Source organism: Pelodiscus sinensis, chromosome 2 (assembly GCF_052426305.1).
Source record: "Pelodiscus sinensis isolate ZL-2025 chromosome 2, ASM5242630v1, whole genome shotgun sequence".
Classification (NCBI taxonomy): Eukaryota; Metazoa; Chordata; order Testudines; family Trionychidae; genus Pelodiscus; species Pelodiscus sinensis.
In genome coordinates, this window is record NC_143053.1 from 233,009,096 (window position 1) to 233,036,503 (window position 27,408).

General features: G+C 40.4%; 1 protein-coding gene across 2 annotated transcripts in view; it reads right to left on the reverse strand.

Annotated features, from left to right (window-relative positions):
- ITGB1 (integrin subunit beta 1) overlaps positions 1-27,408 on the reverse strand; it is a 94,269-nt gene that overhangs the window by 28,988 nt on the left and 37,873 nt on the right. For both annotated transcript variants that reach the window (XM_075922675.2, XM_075922676.2), the window contains exons 2-11: positions 20,485-20,554; positions 20,108-20,193; positions 14,947-15,169; positions 12,784-12,954; positions 12,243-12,481; positions 11,294-11,449; positions 7,667-7,762; positions 4,807-4,896; positions 3,906-4,046; positions 3,520-3,722 (exon numbers count right to left, since the gene is read on the reverse strand). In XM_075922675.2, coding sequence (XP_075778790.2) covers positions 3,520-3,722; positions 3,906-4,046; positions 4,807-4,896; positions 7,667-7,762; positions 11,294-11,449; positions 12,243-12,481; positions 12,784-12,954; positions 14,947-15,169; positions 20,108-20,193; positions 20,485-20,554 — 1,475 coding nt within the window. The remainder of the gene's footprint in view (positions 1-3,519; positions 3,723-3,905; positions 4,047-4,806; positions 4,897-7,666; positions 7,763-11,293; positions 11,450-12,242; positions 12,482-12,783; positions 12,955-14,946; positions 15,170-20,107; positions 20,194-20,484; positions 20,555-27,408) is intronic.

The window sequence follows — 27,408 nt, forward strand, 5'->3', positions numbered from 1 at the left end:
CACCCTTTTAGATATTTGAAAACTGCTATCATGTCCCCCCTTAATCTTCTTTTTTCCAAACTAAACAAGCCCAGTTCATGAAGCCTGGCTTCATAGGTCATGTTCTCTAGACCTTTAATCATTCTTATCACTCTTCTCTGTACCCTTTCCAATTTCTCCACATCTTTCTTGATATGTGGCGCCCAGAACTGGACACAGTACTCCAGCTGAGGCCTAACTAGTGCAGAGTAGAATGGCAGAATGACTTCACGAGTTTTGCTTACAACACACCTGTTGATACAACCTAGAATCATATTTGCTTTTTTTGCAACAGCATCACACTGTTGACTCATATTCAACTTGTGGTCCACTATGACCCCTAGATCCCTTTCCGCCATGCTCCTTCCTAGACAGTCGCTTCCCATCTTGTATGTATGGAACTGATTGTTCCTTCCTAAGTGGAGCACTTTGCATTTATCTTTATTAAACTTCATCCTGTTTACCTCTGACCATTTCTCTAACTTGCTAAGGTCATTTTGAATTATGTCCCTACCCTCCAAAGAAGTTGCAACCCCACCCAGTTTGGTATCATCTGCAAACTTAATAAGCGTACTCTCTTTCCCAATATCTACGTCATTGATGAAGATATTGAACAGTATGGGTCCCAAAACAGACCCTTGCGGAACTCCACTTGTTATCTCTTTCCAGCAGGATGTAGCACCGTTAACAACAACTCTGACTACGGTTATCCAGCCAATTATGCACCCACCTTATCGTGGCCCTATCTAAGTTATATTTGCCTAGTTTATCAATAAGAATATCACGCGAGACCGTATCAAATGCCTTACTAAAGTCTAGGTATATGACATCCTCCGCTTCTCCCTTATCCACAAGGCTCGTTATCCTATCAAAGAAAGCTATCAGATTAGTTTGGCATGACTTGTTCTTCACAAACCTATGCTGGCTATTCCCTATCACTTTATTACCTTCCAAGTGTTTGCATATGATTTCCTTAATTACCTGCTCCATTATCTTCCCTGGGACAGACGTTAAACTGACCAGTCTGTAGTTTCCTGGATTGTTCTTATTCCCCTTTTTATAGATGGGCACAATATTTGCCCTTTTCCAGTCTTCTGGAATCTCCCCTGTCTTCCATGATTTTTCAAAGATCATAGCTAAAGGCTCAGATACCTCCTCTATCAGCTCCTTAAGTATCCTGGGATGCATTTCATCAGGACCTGGTGACTTGCTGACATCTAACTTTCCTAAGTGATTTTTAACTTGTTCTTTGTGTATCCTATCTTCTAAACTTACCCTCTCTCTGCTTGTATTCACTACGTTAGGCACACCTCCAGACTTCTCGGTGAAGACCGAAACAAAGAAGTCATTGAGCATCTCCGCCATTTCCAAGTTTCCTGTTACTGCTTCTCCCTCCTCACTGAGCAGTGGGCCTACCCTGTCCTTGGTCTTCCTCTTGCTTTTAATGTATTTATAAAAGGTCTTCTTGTTTCCCTTTATGCCTGTAGCTAGTTTGATCTCATTTTGTGCCTTTGCCTTTCTAATCTTGCCCCTGCATTCCCGTGTTGCTTGCCTATATTCATCCTTTGTTAGTTGTCCTAGTTTCCATTTTTTATGAGACTCCTTTTTTATTTTGAGATCATGCAAGATCTCCTTGTTAAGCCAAGCTGGTCTTTTGCCATATTTTCTATCTTTCCCACACAGCGGAATTGTTTTCTTTTGGGCCCTTAACAACGTCCGTTTGAAATACTTCCAACTCTCCTCAGTTGTTTTTCCCTTCAGTCTTGCTTCCCATGGGACCTTACCTACAAGTTCTCTGAGCTTATCAAATTCTGCCTTCCTGAAATCCATTACCTCAATTGTGCTGGTCTCCCTTCTACCTTTCCTTAAGATCATGAACTCTATTATTTCATGATCACTGTCCCCCATACTGTCTTCCACTTTCAAGTTCTCAACTAGTTCCTCCCTATTTGTTAAAATCAAATCCAGAACAGCTTCTCCTCTGGTAGCTTTTTCAACCTTCTGAAACAGAAAGTTGTCTCCAATGCAGTCCAGAAACTTATTGGATAGCCTGTGTTAGTTTCCCAACATATGTCTGGATAGTTGAAGTCCCCCATCACCACCAAATCTTGGGCTTTGGATAGTTTTGTTAATTGTTTAAAAAGGCCTCATCCACCTCTTCCACCTGGCTAGGTGGCCTGTAGTAGACTCCTAGCATGACATCGCCCTCATTTTTTACCCCTTTTAGCTTAACCCAGAGACTCTCTACACAGCTATCTCCTACGTTCATCTCCACTTCAGTCCAAGTGTGTACATTTTTAATATACAAGGCAACCCCTCCTCCCTTTTTTCCCTGTCTGTCCTTCCTGAGCAAGCCGTACCCTTCCATACCAACATTCCAATCATGCGTCCCATCCCACCAGGTTTCTGTAATACCAATGATATCATAGTTGTATTTATTTGTTAGCAATTCCAGTTCTTCCTGCTTATTACCCATACTTCTCGCATTTAGGTATCTAAGATACTGATTTGATTTTGCCTCCCTGTTGTGCCCTGACCCTCCTTTCTCCTTGCCATTATAGGCCGTAGTCCCCCCCCCCATTTCCAACCCACCTCCCAGTCCCCCACATTCAGCAGTCCTGTACTTTCAGGCTCATTCAAAGTAATTACTCCCCATTGCCTCCTGGCACTCTCTATCGAGGTAGCACATCCACATTAGGGAAGCATGTCTTGGACTAATTTTGAGGCTTCCTTGTAGTGTAGACGTGCTATTTCAAAATAATCTATTTCAGAGTATTTCTTCCAGAATAGCTTATTTCAAAACAAGTGTGAAGTGTAGACATACTCTAAAGGATTTTAGAACATGTAAAAATTTAAAATATCTACATAATTAGAGGCTGAAACACTAAGAATAAAGAAAAAAAGCAGATGAGGAAAATCACACAAATCTTAAAAGCCTTTTCTGTAAAACAATGATTAGGGATGAATGAAAATTCAAGCCAGTCATGAGCATCCGGTGCCAGCTTGCCATACATTCCTGTCAAGATGCTACAAAAGACACTGAACACCTGCTTGGCTCCAAGAAAATCCAGACTTCATGTTACGAAGTAAATTTAAATCAATCTTAAAGCTCACAAGATTATATCTTATGTTCCATTTTTATTTCATTCTTGCAGTATTTCTCATATTAAATGGATCTTTACATTTAAATAAGCAACTTCTCCCCCCCCCCCCCAAAAAGCCTCCATATTCCTTGAAGGACCAACTCATAAAGGGCCAGATTCTGATACTTTGACTTAGGCTTGGTAGTGCCTTACCACATGAATAGTCACCCTTATGTCAATGGGACTATTTGTGGAGGTAAGTTCGTATTCAATGTGGGTAAGGCTCTAAGATGGCCAATAATTGCAATGTTTCTTCCAGCAAACCCGCCCAAAATAAATAATAAAAAAAGACTGATTAAAGAAACTATGTGCTCATATTTCCACTCTGCCCAAAAGAATAGAAGGTCCATTTATTTACCTGCAAGCACCACACTCAAATGTTCCATTTCCCTCATGGCACAGTGGACTATTAGGAATTCCCTTATTTTGACACTGACATTCACAGATGAACTGAAGATTAATTTCCACTTCTTCAGTGAAACCCAGTGGTTTTATTTTAATGGTTTCATTTTGTCCTTTCTTTGGACATTCATTAGCAGTTACACTAATCTCAAATTTAACCTGTAAGCAAAAAAAAATAAAAAAAAATAAAAAAAGGATTCTTTTATCAGTACTAAAAAGGTGCTCTGCCTAAATGATTAAAAAGTAAAATATTTCAGAGATTCTTCAGAGGACTGCAATCTTGTTCAATTCTTTAGATATTAAAAATGTATGTTAAGTTACTTCAACTGAACAGAAAATTACCTCATCCCCAATTGAAATGTTGGAACACTTTCTGCCATTTTCTCCTGTGCCATTCACTCCATTCTTGCAGTAAGATTTATAATTGATTGTCACTCCTTTTGGTAGCTTGCTGTTTTCCAAGATAACCTCTGAAGACAAGGACTAAAACAAAAATTATTTATTAATTAAATACCATCTAGCTTTAAAAGATTTGACTAATAAAGGTGGGGCCTATTAAATGAACAGAGACTTTCACAAAAATACACCCTTTACAGACCAGCCTCGACTACAGGAAAGGAACAAAGTCTGGAAAGAAATAAAATTGCACGTTATCCTTATTGGTGGGCACTGTTCAGAACGTTCTGTGGAGCACCCTTAAAATTGTAAACAGTCCTCTCTCAGCCCAGGGTATTTTCTTAACAGTTCCCCAAAGATTCACTACTTCTGTTATAACCCACTTTCACTATTCTTTGAAGTACTACCATCATCATTCAAGGATCAGATGTAGTTCTTCTCCAGAACTTAATAACATGGCTCAAAGATTATTAAACACAGAAGTTGCTAGAAAAGCCTGGCTTCTTCCCTCTCCTTACAAAAAGAAAAGACCATGAAGGGAAAAATAAGACATGACTTGTAGATTGCAAGAAAACGTTAGATGGATTTGAAAAGAGAAAATATTTTTTTTTCTTATTGGATACTTATGAATAAGATCACACAAAATATTTACATACGGCTGTGCAGTTTACATCAGAATTTGACAAGATTATGCATTTATCAACTTTCCATCTTCTACTCCATTCACAATGTTTTTTTTGTTTGTTTTTTTTTTAATAAAGAGTGTTCTACAGCAGGTTTCTCTAGATACTGATACCAATATAGTTTGAGAGGAACAAGGATAAAAGTTATGTGAATTAAAACTTACGTTGTAGGCATCAATAATCAGCTGAATCACATTGCTGGAATTTGCAGATAGAGTTCCAACTGCTGACTTTGGGATGAGATTTTTCAGTTCCTTTTAATATTAAAAGTAGAAAGTATAAATTCCTTTCACACAAATATAAATCCTACTCTAAAAGCTTCTTTATTTTGAAGACTGAGATACTTTACAACTGAGTTATTTAACACTAGAGTTACAAACTGGCCAGTCAATCATAGGGATGTGAACTGTTAACTTGTTCCCTGGGGAGCAGCCCCTCCACCCATCCCTGAGGGCTGCTTCAGCCCAGCATCCAGCCAGCTCTAGCCCCAGCCCAGGGGCTGGGAGCCATCAGAGTCAGCAGCTGCTCCAGCCCAGTGAGATCCCGCTCAGTTGGTTAACTGGTTAACGGTTAAGGTTAATCTAACATTTAACCAGTTAACTGACTAGGAATATAAAATTCCGGTTAATCAATCACACCTCTCATTTCAAACCGTAAGTGTGCAATCAGAGAGCAGCAGAGACCAAACCACCCCCACCAAACCCTCCTACGCCCCCCCCACCATACACACACACACACACACCGAATACAGTACTGTGTTAAATGTAAATTCCTACAAAAATAAAGGGAAGGCAGCATTCTTGTTCGACATAAAGTTTCAAAGCTGCATTAAGTCAATGTTCAGTTGTAAACTTTTGAAAGAACATCCATAACATTTTATTCAGATTTCAAACAACTTTCATTTCTGGGATGTTCATAATTCTGAGATTCTACTGTATGCTATCAGCAACTACAGGCAGTCCCCGACTTACGCGGATCCGACTTATGTCGGATCCGCACTTATGAACGGCGCTTCCTCGCCCCGGAGGTCGAGGTAGCGGATTGCTACCTGCGAGTTCCGGGGCGAGAAAGCCCCGTTCGTAAGCTGCTCCGGTGCCCCTGGTCTGCTGGAGACCGTCTCCAGCAGACCAGGGGCACCGGGCGGGTTCCCGCGCTTCTGAGGCTTTGCCAGAGCAAAGCCTCAGAAGCGCAGGATCCGCCGCTGCTGCTGCTTGAGACCGGGTGCCTGTGGTCTGCTGGGGACGGTCCCCAGCAGACCACAGGCTCCGGGACTCAAGCGGCAGCAGCGGGAGGGTTCCCGCGCTTCTGAGGCTTTGCCAGAGCAAAGCCTCAGAAGCGCGGGATCCGCCGCTGCTGCCGCTTGAGACCGGGTGCCTGTGGTCTGCTGGGGACGGTCCCCAGCAGATCACAGGCACCGGGACTGAAGCCGCAGCCGCGGGGGGGGTGTGTGGGGGGGGTGTCCCGCGCCTCTGAGACTTTGCCAGAGCAAAGCCTCAGAGGCGCGGCACCCCGCTGCCGCTCTGCTCCTCGTGTCTCTGGTCTGCTGAGGGGGGGCGGGGGGGGAGGCGCGGATAGTGTGCCCCCCCCCCCCCCCAGCAGACCAGGCTTTTGTTTTGGACCCTGGAGCAGAGCAGCTGGGGCGCTGCGGATTGGTCCTGCAGCACCCGCTCTGGGCACTACTGGACCAACCCTGCAGCACCCCAGGTGCTCTGCCCCAGGTCCTGATTCAGCCACTGCTGGTCAGTTTCAGCAGTGGCTGAATCAGGATGCCTGGGGCAGAGCAGCTGGGGTGCTGCTGGGTTAGTCCAGTAGCGCCGAGGAGCGGTGCTACTGGAGCAACCCAGCAGCACCCCAGCTGCTCTGCCCCAGGCGTCCCCAAGTCAGCCGCTGCTGAAACTGACCAGCGCTGACTACAGGAAGCCCGAGGCAGAGTTGCTCTGCCCCAGGCTTCCTGGAATCAGCGCTGATCAGTTTCAGCAGCAGCTGACTTGGGAAAGCTTGGGGTTCTTAAGTTGAATCTGTATGTAAGTCAGAACTGGCGGTCAGTTTCAGCAGCGGCTGAATCTGGACGCCAGTTCCGACTTACATACAGATTCAACTTAAGAATAAACCTACAGTCCCTATCTTGTACGTAACCCGGGGACTGCCTGTACTCCCAAGACTAAGACAAACATCTTGCCATGTTTCAGTAACTTATTAGGAATAAAAAAAAGCATAACTGGAACATTGGAAACAAAATTCTGCAATCTTTAAAAATTATTTTAATACATATTTTGATTGAAAACCTTAATTTTCATTTATTTTAACCTTAATTTTTAACTTTAGTCACCTTAATTTTAAGCTAAAAATTCAGGCAATATTTAATTAAGAAGCTACTTCTGTAACTATGAAAGGTTTGCATAACCACAAGCCATATTTGCTTCTGCTGCATTAAAACAGCCCAAGAGAAAAAAATCAACTGTCATCAAATGAAGATGAAAACAAGCTAGTTCTGCTGGTAAACCCATAAAACACATATAATGGAAAAAACACCTTTTCTATCTCTCTAAATCTGGTATTGACATGAGTAGTTTTAATATCTGCTTAAGAGTTATTTGCTTTTCCAAAACCCCTTTCTCTTAAGCTCAGCTGAGATACCCATTCTCTTTTGGGTAAGTTTCCCCATATCCCTAGGTATCCCAGGTATTTTGAAGCCAATGTGTATTTAAGGAAGTACTGCACATCAACTTCATCCTTAAAAAAGTAGGACTGTTATTTATAACCTCAAAGGAAGAAAGATGAAATCCCTTTTTGTTTGAAAAATAAAAACAGACTGGTAGGTTTGACACAGGAATAGGCAACTGCTCAAGAATAGTGCTTTGTAATTAGCAGACAGCAAAAAATCACTTTCATGGTCCCTAGTTTTCATACACATTTTAATTTCAAATCAAATTAATTTTGATGAATACATACTAGATCATTAGAATCAGTCTCTCAATTGTCTGGAAAAATATAAGCAACAGAAGCTTTTCTCACTTATCTCACCTTGTAAACTGCCTGAAACTCCTCAGTTACAGCAAAAATTGTCTGAATGTTGTTCTCGCTAAGCTTCTGTACCAGATGAGCAATAGAGGGATAATCCTGTAACATTAGACATGAAACTTAATTCAAATTTTGCAGATGCAGAATAATCTGAGTTTTTATTCTTCCATAATATTAATTTTTTTTAACTTTAATAAGCATACTTTAGACAACACTATAATATAATTCAAATCTTCAAATTCCCCATCCTATAAAGTCTCTAATTAACATTAATGTCTTCATCATATCTCCAATCCTGTTTCATAATACTTTTGTCATAATATATTAGCCCTTTGTGGTGTTTTATCCAGTAAAAAGTGAAAGAAACTGTGGAGCAAACAAAACTTTCTATTTTAATCTATGTAAAATGTATTAGGGAATGTGTACATGCATAAACCGTTTACAGCTATTTGTCTTTAACCTAGCCTTTATGTATTTTTTGACATATATTTTATTGTATCTGCTTACCAAAAGCCACAAAAGCACAGTAGTTAACCACATTCTTATCTTAAAACTATTAGGCTACGTCTACATTGGCCCCTTCTCCGGAAGAGGCATGTTAATTTCCAACTTCAGAATAGGGAAATCCGCAGGGGATTTAAATATCCCCTGCGGGATTTAAATAAACATGGCCGCCGCTTTTTTCCCGGCTTGGGGAAAAGCCGGAGAAAAGCGTCTAGACTGGCGCGATCCTCCGGAATAAAGCCCTTTTCTGGAGGATCTCTTATTCCTACTTTGAAGTAAAAGTAAAAGGGCTTTATTCCGGAGGATCACGCCAGTCTAGACGCTTTTTTCTGGCTTTTCCCCAAGCCGGAAAAAAAGCGTCGGCCATGTTTATTTAAATTCCGCGGGGGATATTTAAATCCCCTGCGGATTTCCCTATTCTGAAGTTGGAAATTAACATGCCTCTTCCGGAGAAGGGGCCAATGTAGATGTAGCCTTACACACCATCAGGACTGAATAACTTGTATCTGAAATCCTAAAAGAGATGGCTAAAGAGGTCTCTCACCCTCTGATGTTAAGTTGTAATAAATCCTGGAATAATGAGGAAACACCACAAGACTGGAAGAATACTAATATTGTACCAATATTCAAAAGAGACAAGTGGGATGACCTGGGTATGGGTACATCAGTTAGCCAGATATCAGTCCTCCACAGAAAACAACAGAAAAGCAGATATGGGATTCAATTGATGAAGAATTTAAGTACAGGAATACAACTAATGCCAGTTTGTCAAATAAATTTAATTGTATTCTTTTGATGAAATTACAAGTTTGGCTGACAAAGATAGCTGTGCAGACATAGTACACTTTTGTATGATGTTTGACTTGGTACTAAATAACATTCAGATTTAAAAAATTAGCACTGTACAGTATCAAGAGAGTTACCATTAAATGGACTAAAAATTGACAAATCTAAAAGAAGTAGTTGCAAACGAGGAATAATTTAAGGAGAAAGTATCTAGTTGGCTCTGTGAAGATCAGTACCAGGCTTGATGCTAGTCAACATTTTCATCACTGATCTGGAAGTAAATATAAAATAAATGCTGATAACTTTTGGGGATGACAGAGACTGGCATTTAAAAAAATTTACTAACCTGTTCTGTAACTGTTGCTCTTCAAGATGTATTGCACATGTCCATGCTACTTCAAGGTGTATGCATGCCCAGTGAGATTCTTCCATTAGTGGTACCTGCCAGGGACGCACATATGCCTCTGATGCTTTCTGCTGCTGTGTGATGGCAGACAGGATAGAACCACCCCCAACCACCATCAGTTCCTTCTCACCAGACTGATATAGAAGAGAAGCTGAAGGGACTGTGAAATGTACACATGCCACACATCTTGAAGGACAACAGTTACAGACCAGGTGGGTAACTGTTTTTTCCTTGAGATGCATTGCACATGTCCATCCCATTTCATGCAATTCAAGAATACTTCAGTCTGGAGGTGGGATCAGAGTCTATTTGAACAACAATTTAAGGACTACTCATCTAAACCTGGTCCCTAAAATGCTGAGAGGCAATGGTGTGGGTCAATGACCAAACTGCAGCTCCACAAATGTCCTGGATATCTATAAAAGCTAGAACTAGAAAAACTGCAGAAGCTGTCTCTGATCTCACTCCTTAGAGCCAGGTGTGAGTACTCAAAAAACAGGAATTGATAGATCTACTAAACTCTTTAAAAAATGAAACACATACTAAACTAACTATATGTTTATAAAAAATGTACCAGCTATATACTCTAAAAATAAAAGGGAAAACATTGCCAATGCAAGCTAGAACACTTCAACTGCTAACTCTGCATAGTACCCGAGGGGGACTCAGGGTTGACTCCATTCCTTTATAACATTGTAGAGCAGCACAAGGCAGCAGAGGACGTACCTGCCTCCCGGGGAGGTTCTGCTAAGGGAAAGATCTTTAATGCTGGTGCACCGGAAGTGCTGTGCACATGTGCAATCACACAAAGAAGGATAACTAGGGACGAGGACAGCAGTCATTGGTCCATTCAAACAAAATACATTTTAGTACAGCTTAATGTTGTGTTACACATCTAAGAATATGGAATGCAGGCCATTCCTGCAGATTTAGGGTTTATAGTCAACAAGTAACTAAACACAAGCTCCTAGAATTTATGCTTTGTACGTGTAAACAAGAGAATAGCAAGTAGAGAGACAATTTTACTTCTGTATATAGCATCTGAGAGAGAGATATCAGAATACTGTATTCAGTTCTGGTGGCCACATTTTAAAAGGGTATTTGAAAAATTTGAGAGGATACAGAAAAGAACCATAAAAAAGATTTGAAAGCAAAACAAAAAAAGTTTTAGATGAAACTTAAAGAGCTCAGTCTCTTTAGCTCGTTAAAAAGACAGGTGGTTTGATTACAGCATAGTAGTAGTTTCACAAGGAGAAAGTATCAGCTACTAAAGGGCTTTTAAAACTAGCGGAGAAAGGTAAAACAAGAACCAATGGCCAAACAAATTCAAATCAGAAAAAAAAAAAAAAATCAGACCTGTGATTGTGATTAACCATTGAAACCAACTGAACAGGACCATAGTGCAGTGGTTCCCAACCTATTTTTATACCGCAGACCAGCAAACCCATTCATAAACTTTTGGTGGATCAGCAACATGTATTCACATATTTGCATATTCATTATGCAAACAACAAATATGCACATATGCAATAAAATGTTACCGGTCAGACAAAACATGTATCCCAGCTCCCAGAGTCACCATGAACAGCCAGCTTCAGCTCCAGCAACTGCCAGCCATACGCCATGGGTATACTCCAATCCTGGCCCTGGAACAGCTGGCATGGGCGTGGCTTGGTAGTATGCTACGACCCAGTGGCCAGCGGTTGGCAACTACTGATGTAGTGGATTCCTATCTCTTGATCTTTTCAAGTTACAACTGGATGTCTTTCTGGAAGATATGCTATAGCTAAACACAAGTTATGAGCCTCAATATAGGAGGAATGGGGTAAAATTTAATGGCTTGTGATATACAGGCAGCCAGGGTAAATGATCTAATGATTACTTTTTGGGCTTACAGTTTATTCATTTACTTTATTTTAGGCATCAAGACTTACATAGTAATGACTCATTGTGTACACGTTATTTTCCAGATGACACTTTCCATCATTCGGTAAAACAATTCCACCAAGTTTACCATCTCCAGCAAAGTGGAATCCAGCATCCGTAGAAAACACCAACAATCGTGTCACATTTCTCCATCCAATTTGTGTCTTAGGAGAAAAAAATGTAATGATTTTTTTTTAAATGAATAAAAAATAAAAATACCCCCTGCACTAATATATTTCAAGTTATACAACACACACTTAGAAATAAATACAAGAAGGTAGCCATGACTGGAATATTAAAAAAAAAAAAAAAAAAACACACACACACACACACACCCTTAAAAAGGTATGGTTAATTTATGCACATATTTCACTCAAGTCTGTCCTGTATTATCAACAACAGCAACACTCGCAGAACGTCTTTCATCAGAGGATAACAAAACACTTCCTTACCTAGACTCGTCTGTTCTGCTCTCTGACTAGTATCTTGGTGGCACTTAGAGAAAAAACTGCCTATTTCATCTCATCTCGTCTGTTTTTAGCATATATTTTAAAAGAAATTTATGAAGGATACATTATATATGAACTTGTTTCATCTTGTTAAACATCCATCCACTTGCCTCAAAGTAGCAAAGATTTCATGATTGTGACTCTTCTTTTACACAAACTTTTGGGAAGAGAATGTTCGTGGTCTGCCTCCCCTCCACAAAGAGGGCTCATATAATTTCAAATGTGCCAGTATTTGCCTTCAGTGAGTGGAATGTACATAATGTTTAAGTGCCTGCTTCCAATTCTGTTTGCTCTATCTCCACCTGCTGGCCTAAGGATAAATTTCTCAGTTTGGGTGGTAAAGTGAAATGGAGATTTTAAAACTTCAAGTCAACTGCAGTAAGACACTCAGATTTCATTAAACTAGTTTGATCTAATATAATAGTAAAGAAAATCGATATACACTTACCCCACAAACTGCAACTTGCATTATTGCATCAAATCCACCTTCAGGAGAATCCAAATTACCAGAAATGTGTTGTTTACCTACAAGTTCATTGAATAGTTTTCCTTCACTGGTAAGGTTGAGCACATTTTTGTAACTAAATGGACTTGTACAGTTCTGGTCACCTGTACAAGGGTTCCTAAGTTTGGCTGGTGTGGTACTTATATACGGCATCACAGTTTTTTCCACAAAGGAGCCAAATCCTAAAACAGAACAACAAAACCTCTCAGTCACAGTGTAATGTTACTATATATAATCATGATAAACTACTGTACAGTTCCAAAAAATTCAATTTGCCCTCTCAATATTCCATGCAGTCTTTTGTTTATTTTGGAATAGTTTCTAAAATCTATTTTACTAGAAGAATAGCAATAATATGAATTCTGTTCAATTTTCTTTTGCTAATTTTCAATCAGAATATATCAGTAATTTCAACTTTAAACAAAAATCTACAAATGGGAATTTCCTCTTTTCCCACACCCATTAATAATGAATCCTGTTTTACCAATTCGAAAATCTGAAGTTATTTTCTCCATTTCGGTCATTAGAGCAGTTCCAAGACTCTTCACATTCTCTAAATCATCCTTCATGGAGTAAGAGAGATCCATAAGGTAATAAAGATCAATAGGGTAATCTTCAGCTCTCTTAAATTTTAATGAAAACATCTGTGGTTCCCCTAGACCAACAAAAATAAACCCCATTCATTACAAAATGCAGACTAACCAAACTGATAATAAATATACATTCCTTATTGAAGGTCTTTTACCAATATCCTAAAAAAGGTCATACCTAACATGAATTAGTTTATTTGTATGAGTGGCAGTGATTAACTGAAAATCAATATGTTCAGGGTTTTTAAAAGTGAGTAACAATTTTGCATCTCCCATTTGTAACACCTTAAAGAAGCGTTGTTTTCGGAAAAGGTCTGAAGGCCAGCTCTTTCAATTCAGGTCTGTACATAGATTGTCTTATGTTGGTACTTGAAAATGTGTGACACCAAAAATCATTAGTCACTTTTGAAATCTTGGCTTCCATTTTAATTTCAACAAATAATGTTATTGCAAGACAAGTAGCACAGCTTTTTCCCCTTCTTTTTTACACCACTAAAACACGCAAAGACAATGCATATGTAAATGAAGGAAATTGAGTTAGTTTACCTTTCAGCCCTAACTCACCCCATTGATACTTATTGCAGTCTCAAAACACGAGGTTATAACATGTAATAAAAAACTCCAACATAAAATGAAAAAAGCAAGGATGAAAGACTTATTTCTAGGTTCTTTTTGCAGAAACATTGAAAAATATAGTCAACTAAGTGCTTCATGGTGAAACTAATCCTTAGAATTCCACTGCCAACTCTGCCCCAATGAAACAATGCTTTCCAAGATTATTACAGATAGAAGCTTGTCCCCTATGGCTCTACATAAGATATGGATATACACAGAGTCCAAATGAAGCCTACCAATGTGACGGTTTCTCCCTGGAAGTGCAGAACTGACACTTGGAACTTCAGGCTACACTCAGAATCATAATGATATTCTTAAGTCTTGAAAAGATTCTATCATAAAATGCTACAGAACGATACGGAAAACCTAACGGCGGCAAGAGTGAAATCTAATTCTCTTCATGAGACACAGCACTCTGTTCTAAATTCTTCTATTTTAAATTACCCACAAGCCAAGGCCATGCTTTTGAGGTTCTGAAACTCACCAGAAGCAACTGTCTCCCTTCATACTTCCTAAAAGTTATTGCCATTGTGAAGGTTCAAGTCAAAATGCCACCTGTGATGGTAAGTCACTTTAGTTTTACAAGCTCCCATAAAGCCACCTTTCAAACTTCTCACAAAGCTTCTCTCTTCCATCTACTTCTTAGTTTGCAGCTGCCTCAACTAGAATCCTAGTTTTAATTCTATCCAGATAAAGTAGTTCTTGGATGAACTGATCCCTAAATCAATTCTCATTTTACCCAAAAGATGGCCAGACTTATCAGTTTCCTAGCTCTCTGGAGTACTATGAAAATTTTCTCTTGTAAAAAGCTCTATTTTTTTGTTCAAAAGGAGCCAAATTCTCTATTTCATGGATGAAAATGGCTACAGAACTACTTGGTGCTCATTCATCTAGGTCTTCACCCAATTCCTTGGCTCCCTAGAACAAAAAGTTATCTTATCTGGAAATCTGGCTGCTGGACTTTAGCTCTCATGGTTACCAAGACTCAAAAAGTATACCCTTCATTTCTCAACTAGTGCAGCCTTTGGGCACAGAGTGCTCTGGCAGACAGCAATGCCCTCATAACTTTTCATTTTCTATTTTCCAAAAGGTCACATTCCAGGATGACAAGTGAAAAGCGTTAGAAAATGTATCAATTTTGTTTTAACCAGTAAATTTGTCTTTTCATAAAATACTTTTAGGAATACAAGCTCCCCCATCCCCCATGTTTTTGTTATTTTGTTTTTCTCTCAAGAATATTCTGCGTAAATTATGTCCATCTACCTAAAGTTTATTCTCATTTGCCAGGTTATCTGAGAGTCTGTGGAGTTACAGGGATGGGGCTTCTCGCCTTCAAATCTCTGTGTTCCCTACTAACATTCATAATTTTTCAGAAAGATATGTTCATAGATAATATTGGAAGCCTAAAAATTATATGAAGATAAGAATTAGTATCTTCATACCTGTCCGCAACTTCAGTACTAATTGCTGGGGCTGGATCTGGGTAATGTCCTCTGGTTTCAGCTTTTCTGCAGTACCTTTGCTACGATTTGTTACCTCTTTATTTTTGTGGACTTCTTTGGTACCTCTAGGATTTTCTATTTCACTCACAGAGCATCCCTTTTTCATTAGTGCTTCTAACTCATCACATCGGGCTGAAGTTGGCTCTCCTTCTTGTAAAAAGTTCTAAAAGATATGGGGAAAACAACATCAAACTTACAGTAATTTACAATCTGTAACACATGGCTTGAGTATACAACACTACTTCTTTGTATTTATTCCATTATTTTTATGCACCAACGACCTCTAGAGCAGTGTTTCTTAAGCTGTGTTCTGGTGTGCCTGAGGCAGACAGAGGTCTGCCGCAGAGAACAACAGAATTCAAAATGACTGTCCCTCCCCAACCAAAAATCCTTAATGTTCCTCATTAAAAAAAAATATTGTTTAGTGTTCCTCGGTCTTAAAAAGTTTAAGAAACACTGCTCTAGAGACCTGGGCAATTTCTGAAGTGTATTTTAAATTCAGAGTTTTATCTTTTACAAACATATTGATTTAGTAAATTTAGTAACAACTATAGTGAAAAATTTATCCAGTGCAGCAGTTTATGGTTAACTTTAATAGACAATTTGTACATGTGACTGACGCCAGGTAAACGAAAGTGTACAAAATAACTCTTCCAACAGAAACATGAAGTCACCATTCAATTAGCTACTCTGACTGAAAGTCACATTTGGTGGTTTTAGAGCCGATCTGCCTTTCCTTAACTACCATGCAAGAAACTGAACACAGTTAACTGATATGTGCTGTGACAAAACTTTAGTTTTGCTTTCATTGCAAGTGTTGCAATTAAATAGTACACCATAGTATCTGGATAGACTGTAACACAGAGGTGGGCAATAATTTTAGAAGGGGGGGCCACTTCACAAATTTCTGAAGTGGCCCCGGGATGCCCCACAAGGGATGGGGCCTCAGCCAGAAGCGATGGGGTAAGAACACTTCCATGCACTCTCCACCCACAGCTCCTGATTGGCCTGGGGACAATGGAATCCCATGAAGTCTTTTCTTCCTGGTGCCTCTAGAGAACTCCAACAGCTGGCGGTTCCCTCTAGGCACCGCACACCCCTTGCAGGGTGAGAGACTTCGCGCATTCTCCTTGCCCCCAGGCCAATCAGGGCCTATATGTGGGGGAGCATGTGAAGTCTCTCATTCCCTGCTCCCGCTCCTCAAGCGGCATGCAGTGCTTAGAGAGAACTGCCAGCTGTTCAAAACAGTTGGGCTACGTCTAGATTGCAAGCCTCTTTCGAAAGAGGCTTTTTCGAAAGATACTTTTGAAAAAGCCTCTTTCGAAAAAGAACATCTAGACTGTAAGCACTACTTTCAAAAAAGCAAGCCGCTTTTTCGAAAGAGAGCACCCAGGCAGTCTGGATGCTCTCTTTCAATAAAGCCCTGTTTGCATTCAAGAACGCCTTTTTTCAAAAAAGCACTTTAGAAAAAAGGCATTCTTCCTCGTGAAATGAGGAGTACCGCCGTCGAAAGAAAAGCCGCATTCTTTCGATTTTATTTCGAAAGAACACGGCTGTAGTCTAGACGCAGGTGAAGTTTTTTTTTTTTTTTTTTTTTTTTTTAAAGCTACTTTTATTTGAAAAAACCTTGCTGTCTAGACTCAGCCTTGGTGGTTCACTCTAGGTGCCGCACACTCCTGACAGGGGGAAGAAACTTCTCATGCTCCACCATCCCCAGGTCTTGTTTGGCTTGGGGGCAAGGGAGCAACAATGCTTTCTTGCCCACCCCTGTTGTAATAGAATTACAGTGTTTTGGTGACCTGAAGAGCTCTGTGTAACTCAAAAGCTTGCCTCTTTCACCAACAGAAGTTGTTCCAGTAGAAGATATTACCACATGCACGTTCTCTCTTTAGTGCTCTAATGCATACAACTCCTGACACAGTTGGAAAAAAATTCAGTGAGGAGGAAGAGAAGCAGGAGTAAGGAATATACTTTTAAACTAAAAGTTGTTGGGAAAAAATTGTCTTGAACAAAAGCTACAATCCACAAAAAGCATTTTGACCTGTAAATACAGTATGAATACATGCACTCGTAAGGGCTTCCAGCATAAAGTACTTTTAATAACAGAAAGAAATAGGACTTCTTTCAATACATAAAACAAATTGAAAAAATCTTATGTACACTCCTAAAACATGTTATACACATTTCTTTCATGTAGTTCCTCGCCGGTTTCACATAATCTGCAGCCAAAAGGACAAAGTTCAAGTTAACTAGATAAACTAAATACATTCCAATATTTACTAGGGCGATGGACTGCGGTGTGTATGAAATAGTAAATAAGTAATACTGTCTTTATGTATTCAATCTTCTTATTAAAAATCAGGAAACTTATGTTATAACTTGCATTTGGAAACAACCATTCTAATTAATGTAAAACACTCTCCAGAAAAGTTCCTGCTTTTAGTTTTTTAAAATTTTCTGAAAGCTTAACATTTTCCCTACCCTGCTCCTGTTCAGTTCTCTCTCTCTCTTTCCACTCCCCATCCCACCGTCCCAAGTTGGAGAAAACAATACAAATAAATTGTATGATATTATCTGATACAGTCCCTTTATATCCAGTCTTAAATTATGTGCTTCCTGACTTGGGTGCTTAATTACATAATCTTGCATTCTCTCTCTCTCTCTACATATACATAAATAAATAAATACAATCTTTTCCTGTGGGATGACAGAGTAACACCAAGACATCACTCACGTTGCCCCGTCCCCTGCTCCAAGGCCAGAACGGCCCCTCGCCATGCTACCAGCCTTACTGGCTGCAGCCCCTCCACATGACAGCCCCTTTACTTACCACCATCCCCTGCCAACAACCTGCAACCTCCAGCCCCCTCACTCAAACCCCCGCTATGGGTGTCTCAGAGGAGACCTAAGCTCAGACTAGCTCCTCCCCGGCCAGCCACATGCCTGCAAGGCAGGCAAGGAGGCACTCGGGCAGCATAGACCTAGGGTAACCCTGCTGCAGTTCTTGGCGCTCATGGGGTGCTGGGCCTGCAGGCTCAGAAGCAGCGCAAGTGCAGGGTGAGGCACCCTGTGTCTCCGGCTGCCCATTGCGCCATCCTCCGCTGCATCCTGAGCCACTCTGGTGGAAACCGATGCCGGAACTCAGCAGCATTTGGAGTGACTGCCAACCTGGCTGAGTGGATTCAGGGTAGCCAGGGAGAGGGCGCCTGATTCTGACGCCCGATGACGACGCCCAGAGACCCCCCCTCATTGCCTGGCCCCACAGCCCTCTTTCCAGCCTTTATGTAGTCAGTCCCTCCCTTCCTCCCTTAGTCTCCCACCCCCCATTCAATGTGGCAAGTGCCAGGTGCAAAGCAAAATGCTACACATCCATGGCCTCCCCATCCTCCATTGCACCGCGAGTGGCTGCATCCTGAGCCCAGTTGAACCTGACCGCCATAGCCCAGCAACTCCTGAGGCTTCACAAAGGGGCAACCCAGCAGCATTTAGAGCGGCTGCCATCCCACCCATCCTGGTGCCATATCCTTGGTGATTAGGTTGTCCATTCGTGAGAGGCGGCAGGGAAGAAGGGGGATAGGATGTATGTTGGGATGAATGGTGCAGTAAGAGGGGGTGGGGGTGAGAGGGACATAGGAATGGAGGCAGGGGGATGGGCAGTGTGAGGATATGGAGGGGGTGAGGTTAGAGAAGGATGGGGGTGTAGGAATGGAGGAAGGAAGTGGTGATAGGGATAGGTAGGAGAGGAGTTAGGAAGAATGCGTAAGTAGGAATGGAGGCAGGAGGATGGGCAGGGTGGGGAGGAGGCTTGGGAACATGGTGGATGTAGGAATGGAGGCAATGGAATAGGAATGGAAGGAGAGGGGTAGACTTTGGGCTATGGAGTTCCAGGCCCTGGCTCTCCTCCTTGCCAGGGCCGGGGAGGAAGGGAGAAGAGCTGGGACTACCTACCCCCAGAGAGAGGGAGGTTGGTGAGCGTAGTGAGCAGGGGGCTTCACTCCGTAGTTTGTATAAAATATAAAAAAACCTGCCAAACCACACTAAGAATCAAATGGCAAAAATGCCAGCATTTCAGGTATAAAACATATCTAAGCTTCTCAAATGCTCCTCTCCCAGCTTCTCTCTTTCATTTTGTCTGCATCTAAAATTACCAATCCTCAAATGTCACTGGTAGAATATAATTAAAACATATCCAGACAGACTCCAGGCTGGGATGATTTTAAATAACTATGAGACAGATCGTAGATCTATGCGCCCTTAACACTTGGCAATGAAAGAGAAATAAAAATCTCTGGCACTTTCTTATGCGCAGATCTAGCCAATGCAGATTTCATCCCAGTTATTTCATATAAGATATTTGAATTGTTCTTTTAGCTTTGATTTAGACATCACAGACATTGAAGTAAATGGCTACTACAGAAAATCATAAAACAGATAAGAATAGATACAGTAGGCTTCCAATATTCTGGCACCCGTGGGACCCAGGGGGTGCCGGATTATCGGATATGCCGGAATATCAGGAGGTACTCCAGTGGGGTGCTGTGACAGATCTGCCGGGACCTGCACTGCATGGGGGGGGTCGGTGTGGAACGGCACAGGGAGGGCGAACCCTCCGCATTGTTGCGGGGAGGCGGTGGAAGCCCCGTGCAGCCGGCTTGCAAGCAGAGAAACTTGTAAGTGATGGCAGTGGAGAGGGGGCGAGAGGCAGGCAGCTGTTTAAAGCGGGCGGGAGGGAGTGGGAGGGTCATTGGGGAACGTTGCCTGCCTCTCGCCCCCTCTCTGCCGCCACCGCTTACAAGTATCCCCGCCTGCAAGCCGGCTGCGCGGGGCTTCCACCGCCTCCCCGCAACAGAGCGGAGAGTCTGCCCCTCGCCGTGCCATCCCCAGTCCACCTGCCTTCCTTAAACAGCTGCCTGCCTCTCGCCCCCTCTCCGCCACCACCTCTGGGCAGCTCCGATTGTCCAGCTGGCCGGAGCACTTCCGGGTTCCAGTTGGTGCTGGACTACTGGATGCCGGACAATTGGGAGTTTTACTGTAAATCATTTTAGGGTATGAAAACATCTAGGACAAAATATCAGAGAAAGTATTTCACAAATATACTCACTGGCTCTTTGCACCAGCCACAGTTTGGTCCTGCCTGTATACATTCCCCACATGATTTTGCATTAGCCTTTATACAATCACTTCCACCTGTCAGGGAACATAAATAAATTATTTCATTTTACAATATACTGGTAATCACACTTATTTTTTTAAACCAATTGCTCATGACTAGCCCTGTAAAACAAGGTTAATCCAGTTCAAACAGGCCACAAAGAAAAGCAAAATATAAGCTATTTTATTATTATCATTGCTTCTCTGTTATAATTAAGTACATGAAGGCAAATGTGTGCTATTTATATTAAATGTAACCATGGTAAAATATACAGTTCAAATTAATCTATTTCTGAATTCAAGGATTTTACAAAATTTAAGATGTACCTGTTTGGGCCAATCCATGCCATATCGAGCAACATAGTAATACAACCCAGAGGAACAAGTTGAAATTTGCCTGAAAAATAAAATGTAAGTAGTTGAACCATTTATATATCAAACGTAATTGGGCAACATGATAAATATGGACATGCAAATACAATTCAGACATTATTGTGATGACACGTTTCAATTATTCTTATTACATAGATTAGATAAATGTGTTATGACCTGGCTAAAGAATATATTATTGTAGTTGTAGTATATGCAGACTAGGCATTATTCTAGAAAGGTGCCATTGTGGAAGGTTATTTTCAAATTATTTTTTTAAGACTTTCTTGTCTTGATACGAGTGGTCTTATGGAACCTTAGAGATTTAACAAAATATACAGAATCATGAGCTTTTGTGAGTAAAAAGTATTGGGTTTTGCTATATATTTCTATATATTATGATTAGTTTCTAAGGTGCCACTGGACCACTCATTTATGAAGTTACAGACTGACAGCTACCCTTCTGAGACTGCTTCACCTGCTACAATTAAGTTATGAGGCCCTGCCTACAAGCACATTCAGTTTACAGCAAACTAGGTGGTGAATGTGCCCTTCACTTGCCTGCTGCAAACTAACTGTCCATGGAAAACCTGCTGATGCACAGTAACAATTCCTCACTGTGCTGTGATCTACCCTGCTTTGAAACAGAAGTAGATCAAAACATACTAACCATTACTTCAAGTTAGCTGGGTCTTATCAGCGATGGGCAACCAAGAATACCTGAGTGGCCTCCATCACAGTGGGCCACAGCAGTCCGTGGCTCACTGGGGTTCCACTTCTGGCCCACGGACTCCTTATCTGCCCACGCGTCTCTCGTGCACTGGACACTGGAACCCCACACTTTCAGTGCTTCCCAGCATTTTTGGGGTACCACAAATACACTGATTCTTGCTCAGTCCCCATCCCTCTCCCTTCCTACCAGAGCTGGAACGCTGTAAATCAGCTGTTTGTGGCTGTTCAAGCTCTAGGAGGGAAGAGGAGAAGTGGGACGGAGTGCGAATCAGGTGATTTCAGAATTTGGTAAATTTTCAGATTGGAGAGGGGTGGTGTCCCCCAAGGGTCAGTCCTGGGACCAATCCTTTTCAACTTATTCATAAATGATCTGGAGAAAGGGGTAAGCAGTGAGGTGGTAAAGTTTGCAGATGATACCAAACTGTTTAGGATAGTCAAGACAGAAGCAGACTGTGAGGGACTCCAAGAAGATCTCACCAAACTGAGTGATTGGGCAACAAAATGGCAAATGAAATTTAATGTGGATAAGTGTAAAGTAATGCACATTGGGAAAAATAACCCCAACTATACGTACAGTATGATAGGAGCAAATTTGGCTCTCACAAATCAGGAAAGAGATCTTGGAGTTATCGTGGACAGTTCTCTGACAACTTCCACACAGTGTGCAGCGGCGGTCAAAAAGGCAAATAGGATGCAAGGAATTATTAAGAAAGAGAGATAGAAAATAAGACCCAGAATATCTTACTGCTCCTGTATAAAACGATGGTACGCCCACATCTTGAATACTGTGTACAGATGTGGTCTCCTCACCTCAAAAAAGATATTTTGGCCTTGGAAAGGGATCAGAAAAGGGCAACTAAAATGATTAGGGGTTTGGAACGGGTCCCATATAAAGAGAGGTTAAAGCGACTGGGACTTTTCAGTTTAGAAAAGAGGAGACTGAGGGGGGGATATGATAGAGGTATATAAAATCATGCGTGGTGTGGAGAGGGCCGATAAAGAAAAGTTATTTCTTAGTTCTCTAAATAGAAGAACTAGAGGACACCAAATGAAATTAATGGGTAGCAGGTTTAAAACTAATAATAGAAAGTTATTCTTCACACAGCGTGTAGTCAACCTGTGGAACTCCTTGCCAGAGGATGCTGTGAAGGCGAGGACTATAATAGAGTTTAAAGAGAAGCTAGATAATTTCATGGAGGTTAGGTCCATAAAAGGCTATTAGCCAGGGGATAAAATGGCGTCCTTGGCCTCTGTTTGTCAGAGGCTAGAGAAGGATGGCAGGAGACAAATCGCTTGATCACTGTCTTTGGTCCACCCTCTCTGGGGCATCTGGTTCTGGCCACTGTCGGCAGACAGGATACTGGGCTGGATGGACCTTTGGTCTGACCCAGTACGGCCGTTCTTATGATTTGTGGTTCTCCGAAAGTGCTGGGAGGAAGTGAAAGGAGAAGGAAATGCATGAATGGAGCAGACAAAACGTCCATAGGCCACAGATAGGACCCCAGTGGATCACATGGGGTCCAAGGGCCACAGGTTGCCCACCACTAGTCCATATGATTAGTGACTAATGGCAGGCCACATAGACTTGAGCTTGTTGCAAACTAAATGTTCACATAGACAAGTCATAAGTGTATTATTTTGCATTTATCAACACTGAATTTTATCTACTATTGTGATGTCCATTTTCTATGGTTAGCTCTGATTTCGTCACATTCTCACCTGCAAAATTTTGCTACCTCTTTGCTGTCCTCTCCATCAGTTTGTTAACAATATAAAACACTTCACATAGTATAGGCCCTGGAGGTATCCTCTTGATAATCCTTTGCCATGATGAAAGCTGATGATTCATTCTTTAATCTTTGTGTCCTGTCCCTTAGTCAGGTTTGATCAATGACAATACTTTGCCTCTCATGCCACAATAGTCTCCTTAATTTAACAGCTTCTAGTTACAGATTTTGCTAAGGCTTTTCAAAAGTATAAATAAATTATTTCAGGTGGCTCTCCTTCACATATATTGAGTGAATTCTAACAGATTTGGGGTTTTGGGGTCTGTCCCCCCCCAGAAACTGCATTCTTTTGAAGCTAACATATCTGGATCTTCTAGGCCTTTTGTTTTTCTGTTTTAACTGTTTCTACAATTTTACTAAGCATAGATATAAGGCTTATTCATCTCTAATTCTCTGGCTTCCCCATAAAATCTTTTTCTAAATTTAAGAACAACAACAACTATCTTCCAGTCTTCTGGTGGTAGTTCTTTTTAATAAGATATTTCATATTTTTATATAAAAAAATTGGCTTTTTAAATTTAAATCAAATAATAGGATTTTTTTCACTAAACCCGTTTAAAATTAATTTTGATATATGTCAAACTATGTTAAAGTAGTACATGTTTACTGCCAAGTTTTAAAGAAAATCAAACCACTGAGCAGGTAGAATCTCTGGCTGAACACTCAGAACAAACGTTTGTTAAAGTGATAAACCAACTTTTAACAGCAGCATACTCTTCTGCACATGCAGAGAAAATATCTTCCTCGCTTTCATTTATTCAGCTAGTTCAGTTCAATTATAGCTCCCTGAAAGTTAAAAAACCAGCTGGAAGTTGAAAAGTAGAAGGACTTGTCTTCCCTCTTCCAATTTATGAATAAAAGCTAGGTGTAGGAAGATGAGAGCTACCAGTTTTAAAAACCTGAAGGATATGGTGCCCAGACAATCAGCTCAATTAACTTACTGATCATATTTAATTTGTTTAATAAACTGGTTAAATGCAAAATATATTTTGATTAACTCGCTTTTTTCTTATATATCCAGCTCATTAAAGGTAGCTTTATTTAATCAATAAAAATTAAAAATGCTGTTTGTGAATTTGAATTATAATTTCCATGCAAATAGAACTTGATACAAATCATAAGTAAAAAAAATAAATCCAGTGAATAACTGTATTGTCTACCATAATTAAAAAAATGTAAAAAATAAGAATCTGGATAAATGCAAAATATGCTTCATAATTTCTTAATAAATATAGTTATTGTGTATTCTCTTCATTACCACAAAGAAACATTAAATTTATTGTAAAGGCTCTATTTAACTGTAAAACAACATGATTTAATAGTAAAATGTCAATATGAATCAAATGTTCTGTAGGTAAAGAATTAAGAAATACAAATGCAAAACAATATTAAAATCAGTTACTTAAATCAAGGATTCCTGCTTGACAATTTAAAATCATAATTAAAATTGGTGATTTAAAATGGCTTTGGTTTTAAATCAGTCCATCCTGCTTCTACTTCATACTTAAGCTCCATCAAATCTCACGGACACATACTTGATATTCTATAAATTATCATTTAGTACCAACATTTTTCTTCTGGCACTTCAATAAATGATAGTACCTCATTTTTATTACCAAAAAAGAACAGTCTGATTCACAGAAATCATGTATTTTATAAACATTCTTAATTGGCCCCTTTATCCTTGGTGCTTGAGAAAACCCACAAATTTAAATGAAACATTAGAAAAAATGTCCTATTTTTGTGATATGTTGGGCTAAGTACCAGTCTCTCAAGGAAATCTGTAGAAGCATCATTTTTTCAGTTATTTAAAATGAGATTGAACAAGACACTGCATAACATGCTATAGAAAACATGCCTACATTTAGCTATGACCTAAAAGGTTTTCCCTCCTTTTTTACCTTCCAGGCAATTGCTATTTTAGGAAGATACCACAATGATGAAAAGACTCTTTTGCTATCATTTCATCTAGTTCAAACGGTCATGAATTAGTTAAAATCATGCACCATTTTCAAAGTTAAGATTCTCCTTCTGTTCTCAGAATGAAGGTTGATGGAAGTCATAGATAATCCAAGGTTAGAGTGGAGAGTCTAGTGTGTACAATAATGTTCCATAGTGTACTGTAGGGATGTAAAATTTCAATTAATTGGCTAATCGAATAGTTGATGCAATTTGCACTGACTTTTCGATTAGCTGATAAGGGCATCTCTGCCTTTGAAATGTAGCAACAGGCCTAGGGAGCACGGGGCCAGTGCAGGACTCAAATAGTCTCCCTCTGGCCCCATGCTCCCCGGGGCACTTCAAAACGGTAGAGCTGTGTGGAGCTCAGGGTCAGCGCTGCCGCTTTGAAATGCTGTGTGCAGCCCGGGGGTATCTGGGATTCCCAGCTGGCCCTGGGGACTGCATGAGGCATTTCAAAGCGGCAGTGCTGACCCCTGGCTCTACATGGCACTGCCACTTTGAAGCACTCCCTCCTCTTCCCCCCACCTAGCTGCCTCTTTCTGATAGAGGCAGCAAGGGTAGTGAGCAACTAGTTGACTAGCGTGTCGACTATGCAATTAGCATTTGCTTATCAGATAGTCGACTAGTTGTTCACATCCCTAGTCCACTGGAATATAAATACATATGAAAGGTTTTTATTTCCATGTTTTCATTCCATAGGAATCTGAGGCCCTTCCAAATATCCTGAAAGTATCAAAATTCAACCTAATGAAATTTAGACAGGAAGAAATCAAATTTAGTAGGATATTTTACTGTAAAAATGTAAAAAAAAACCTTAGAGACAATATTTTAAAAAAGACATTGATACAAATTAAAAAAAAAACATTTTCATATAACTATTTACAAAAGAAGCATCTCATTCTCAATGTAAAATGACTTTAAAACGGATCTGAAAATACCAAGAACCAGGCAACAAATAAGCGCTTTGTTGGCGCTACAAATCTTAATAACAATATCCCTAAAAGATATACCAGTAAGTCACATATTATGCATATTTTCTTAGAAAAGAATAGGATTTGAATGTTTACAAAACACTATATCCAGAAAATTACTGGACTGTTAGCTTTCCTAATTATTATGGAAACACCTGGAAGTGATTCCATAGCATTCTAAAACAGACCACATGTTCCTGTTTTTCTCTAAAAGTATATTACCAGTGTGAAATTTCACATCTCAGGCATGTTAAGTAAATCTTATCTGGTTTCTATTCATAGTATTTTTATCAGAAAATACTTGACAATGGACTGTTGCTACAAATTTTCTTGGGCAGTTTTACATTTCTTTGGAGTCAGATTTCTTTTGAAAAAACCATATTTGCGAAAAATAGATTGGAAAAGAATGATTAAATGTGGAACTGTATGGATTAGGGATGTAAAATCCCATTTAATCAGTTAACTGGTTAAATGTTATGTTTAACTAGTTAACTGCTTAATTGGGATCCCACAGGTGGTGGGCCCAGCTGGAATGGAGTGTCCTCCCACCTGCGGCAGGGGGGTGACTACTCCAGCCTAGCTGGGCCACAGGTTTAAACAGTTACCAATAAGCATGACTCAGTAAGGGTGATGCTTACCAGTTAACTGGTTACATCTCTAATAGGAATAAGCTTTTTGTTTCCCTCCCCCTCCCCATCCATCCATGATTCAGGAGCATTTATAGTTGCTACTGAAAGTTTACAACATATGTATCCAAGCCTGAATGATAGGAGCACTTAAGTCTGACTGAAAATCTTCTCTATTGGAACCTATACTTTTTTAAAATCCAGTTTTATCCTACAATGGATAGTAAGAGTGCACTTCTATCCTCAGAAGATCTGTGTTCTCCATTCGACTGTTAAACCTAATCTAAACATTTTAAAAAAAAACAACCTAGGAAATTAAGACCAAAAAAATTGTGCAGCAGTTAAGGTTGCTACACTCACGTGTGCACATAATATACTTGACAAAAAGAAATGGAAAGTTAAGCTACCTAACAGAGCATACATAATCCTCTGTGTCTCACACACCAGCATTCCCTCTGATTTTTATGGCCATATGTGGAATTAATTTTGTTGTGTGCACCTCTATATTGGTTCAAGTAACAAAATTAATTCTTCATGTGGACTAAGGATGTTGAGGACTAGTCGACTAACCAATAAACAAATGCTTATTGGATAGTCAAGTCAACTAATCTCTTCCTTCCCCCTCCCCCTTGCTGCTTCTATCTGATAGAGACAGCAAGAGAGGTGGGGGGAGAAGGGGTACTTCAAAGCAGCAGCATGAACTCCATGCGGCGCTGCTGCTTGAAACGCCATGGCAGCGTTTCAAAGTGGCAGTGTCGCACAGCTGATCCTGGGCTTCGTGCCACGCTACCCCCTTTGAAATGC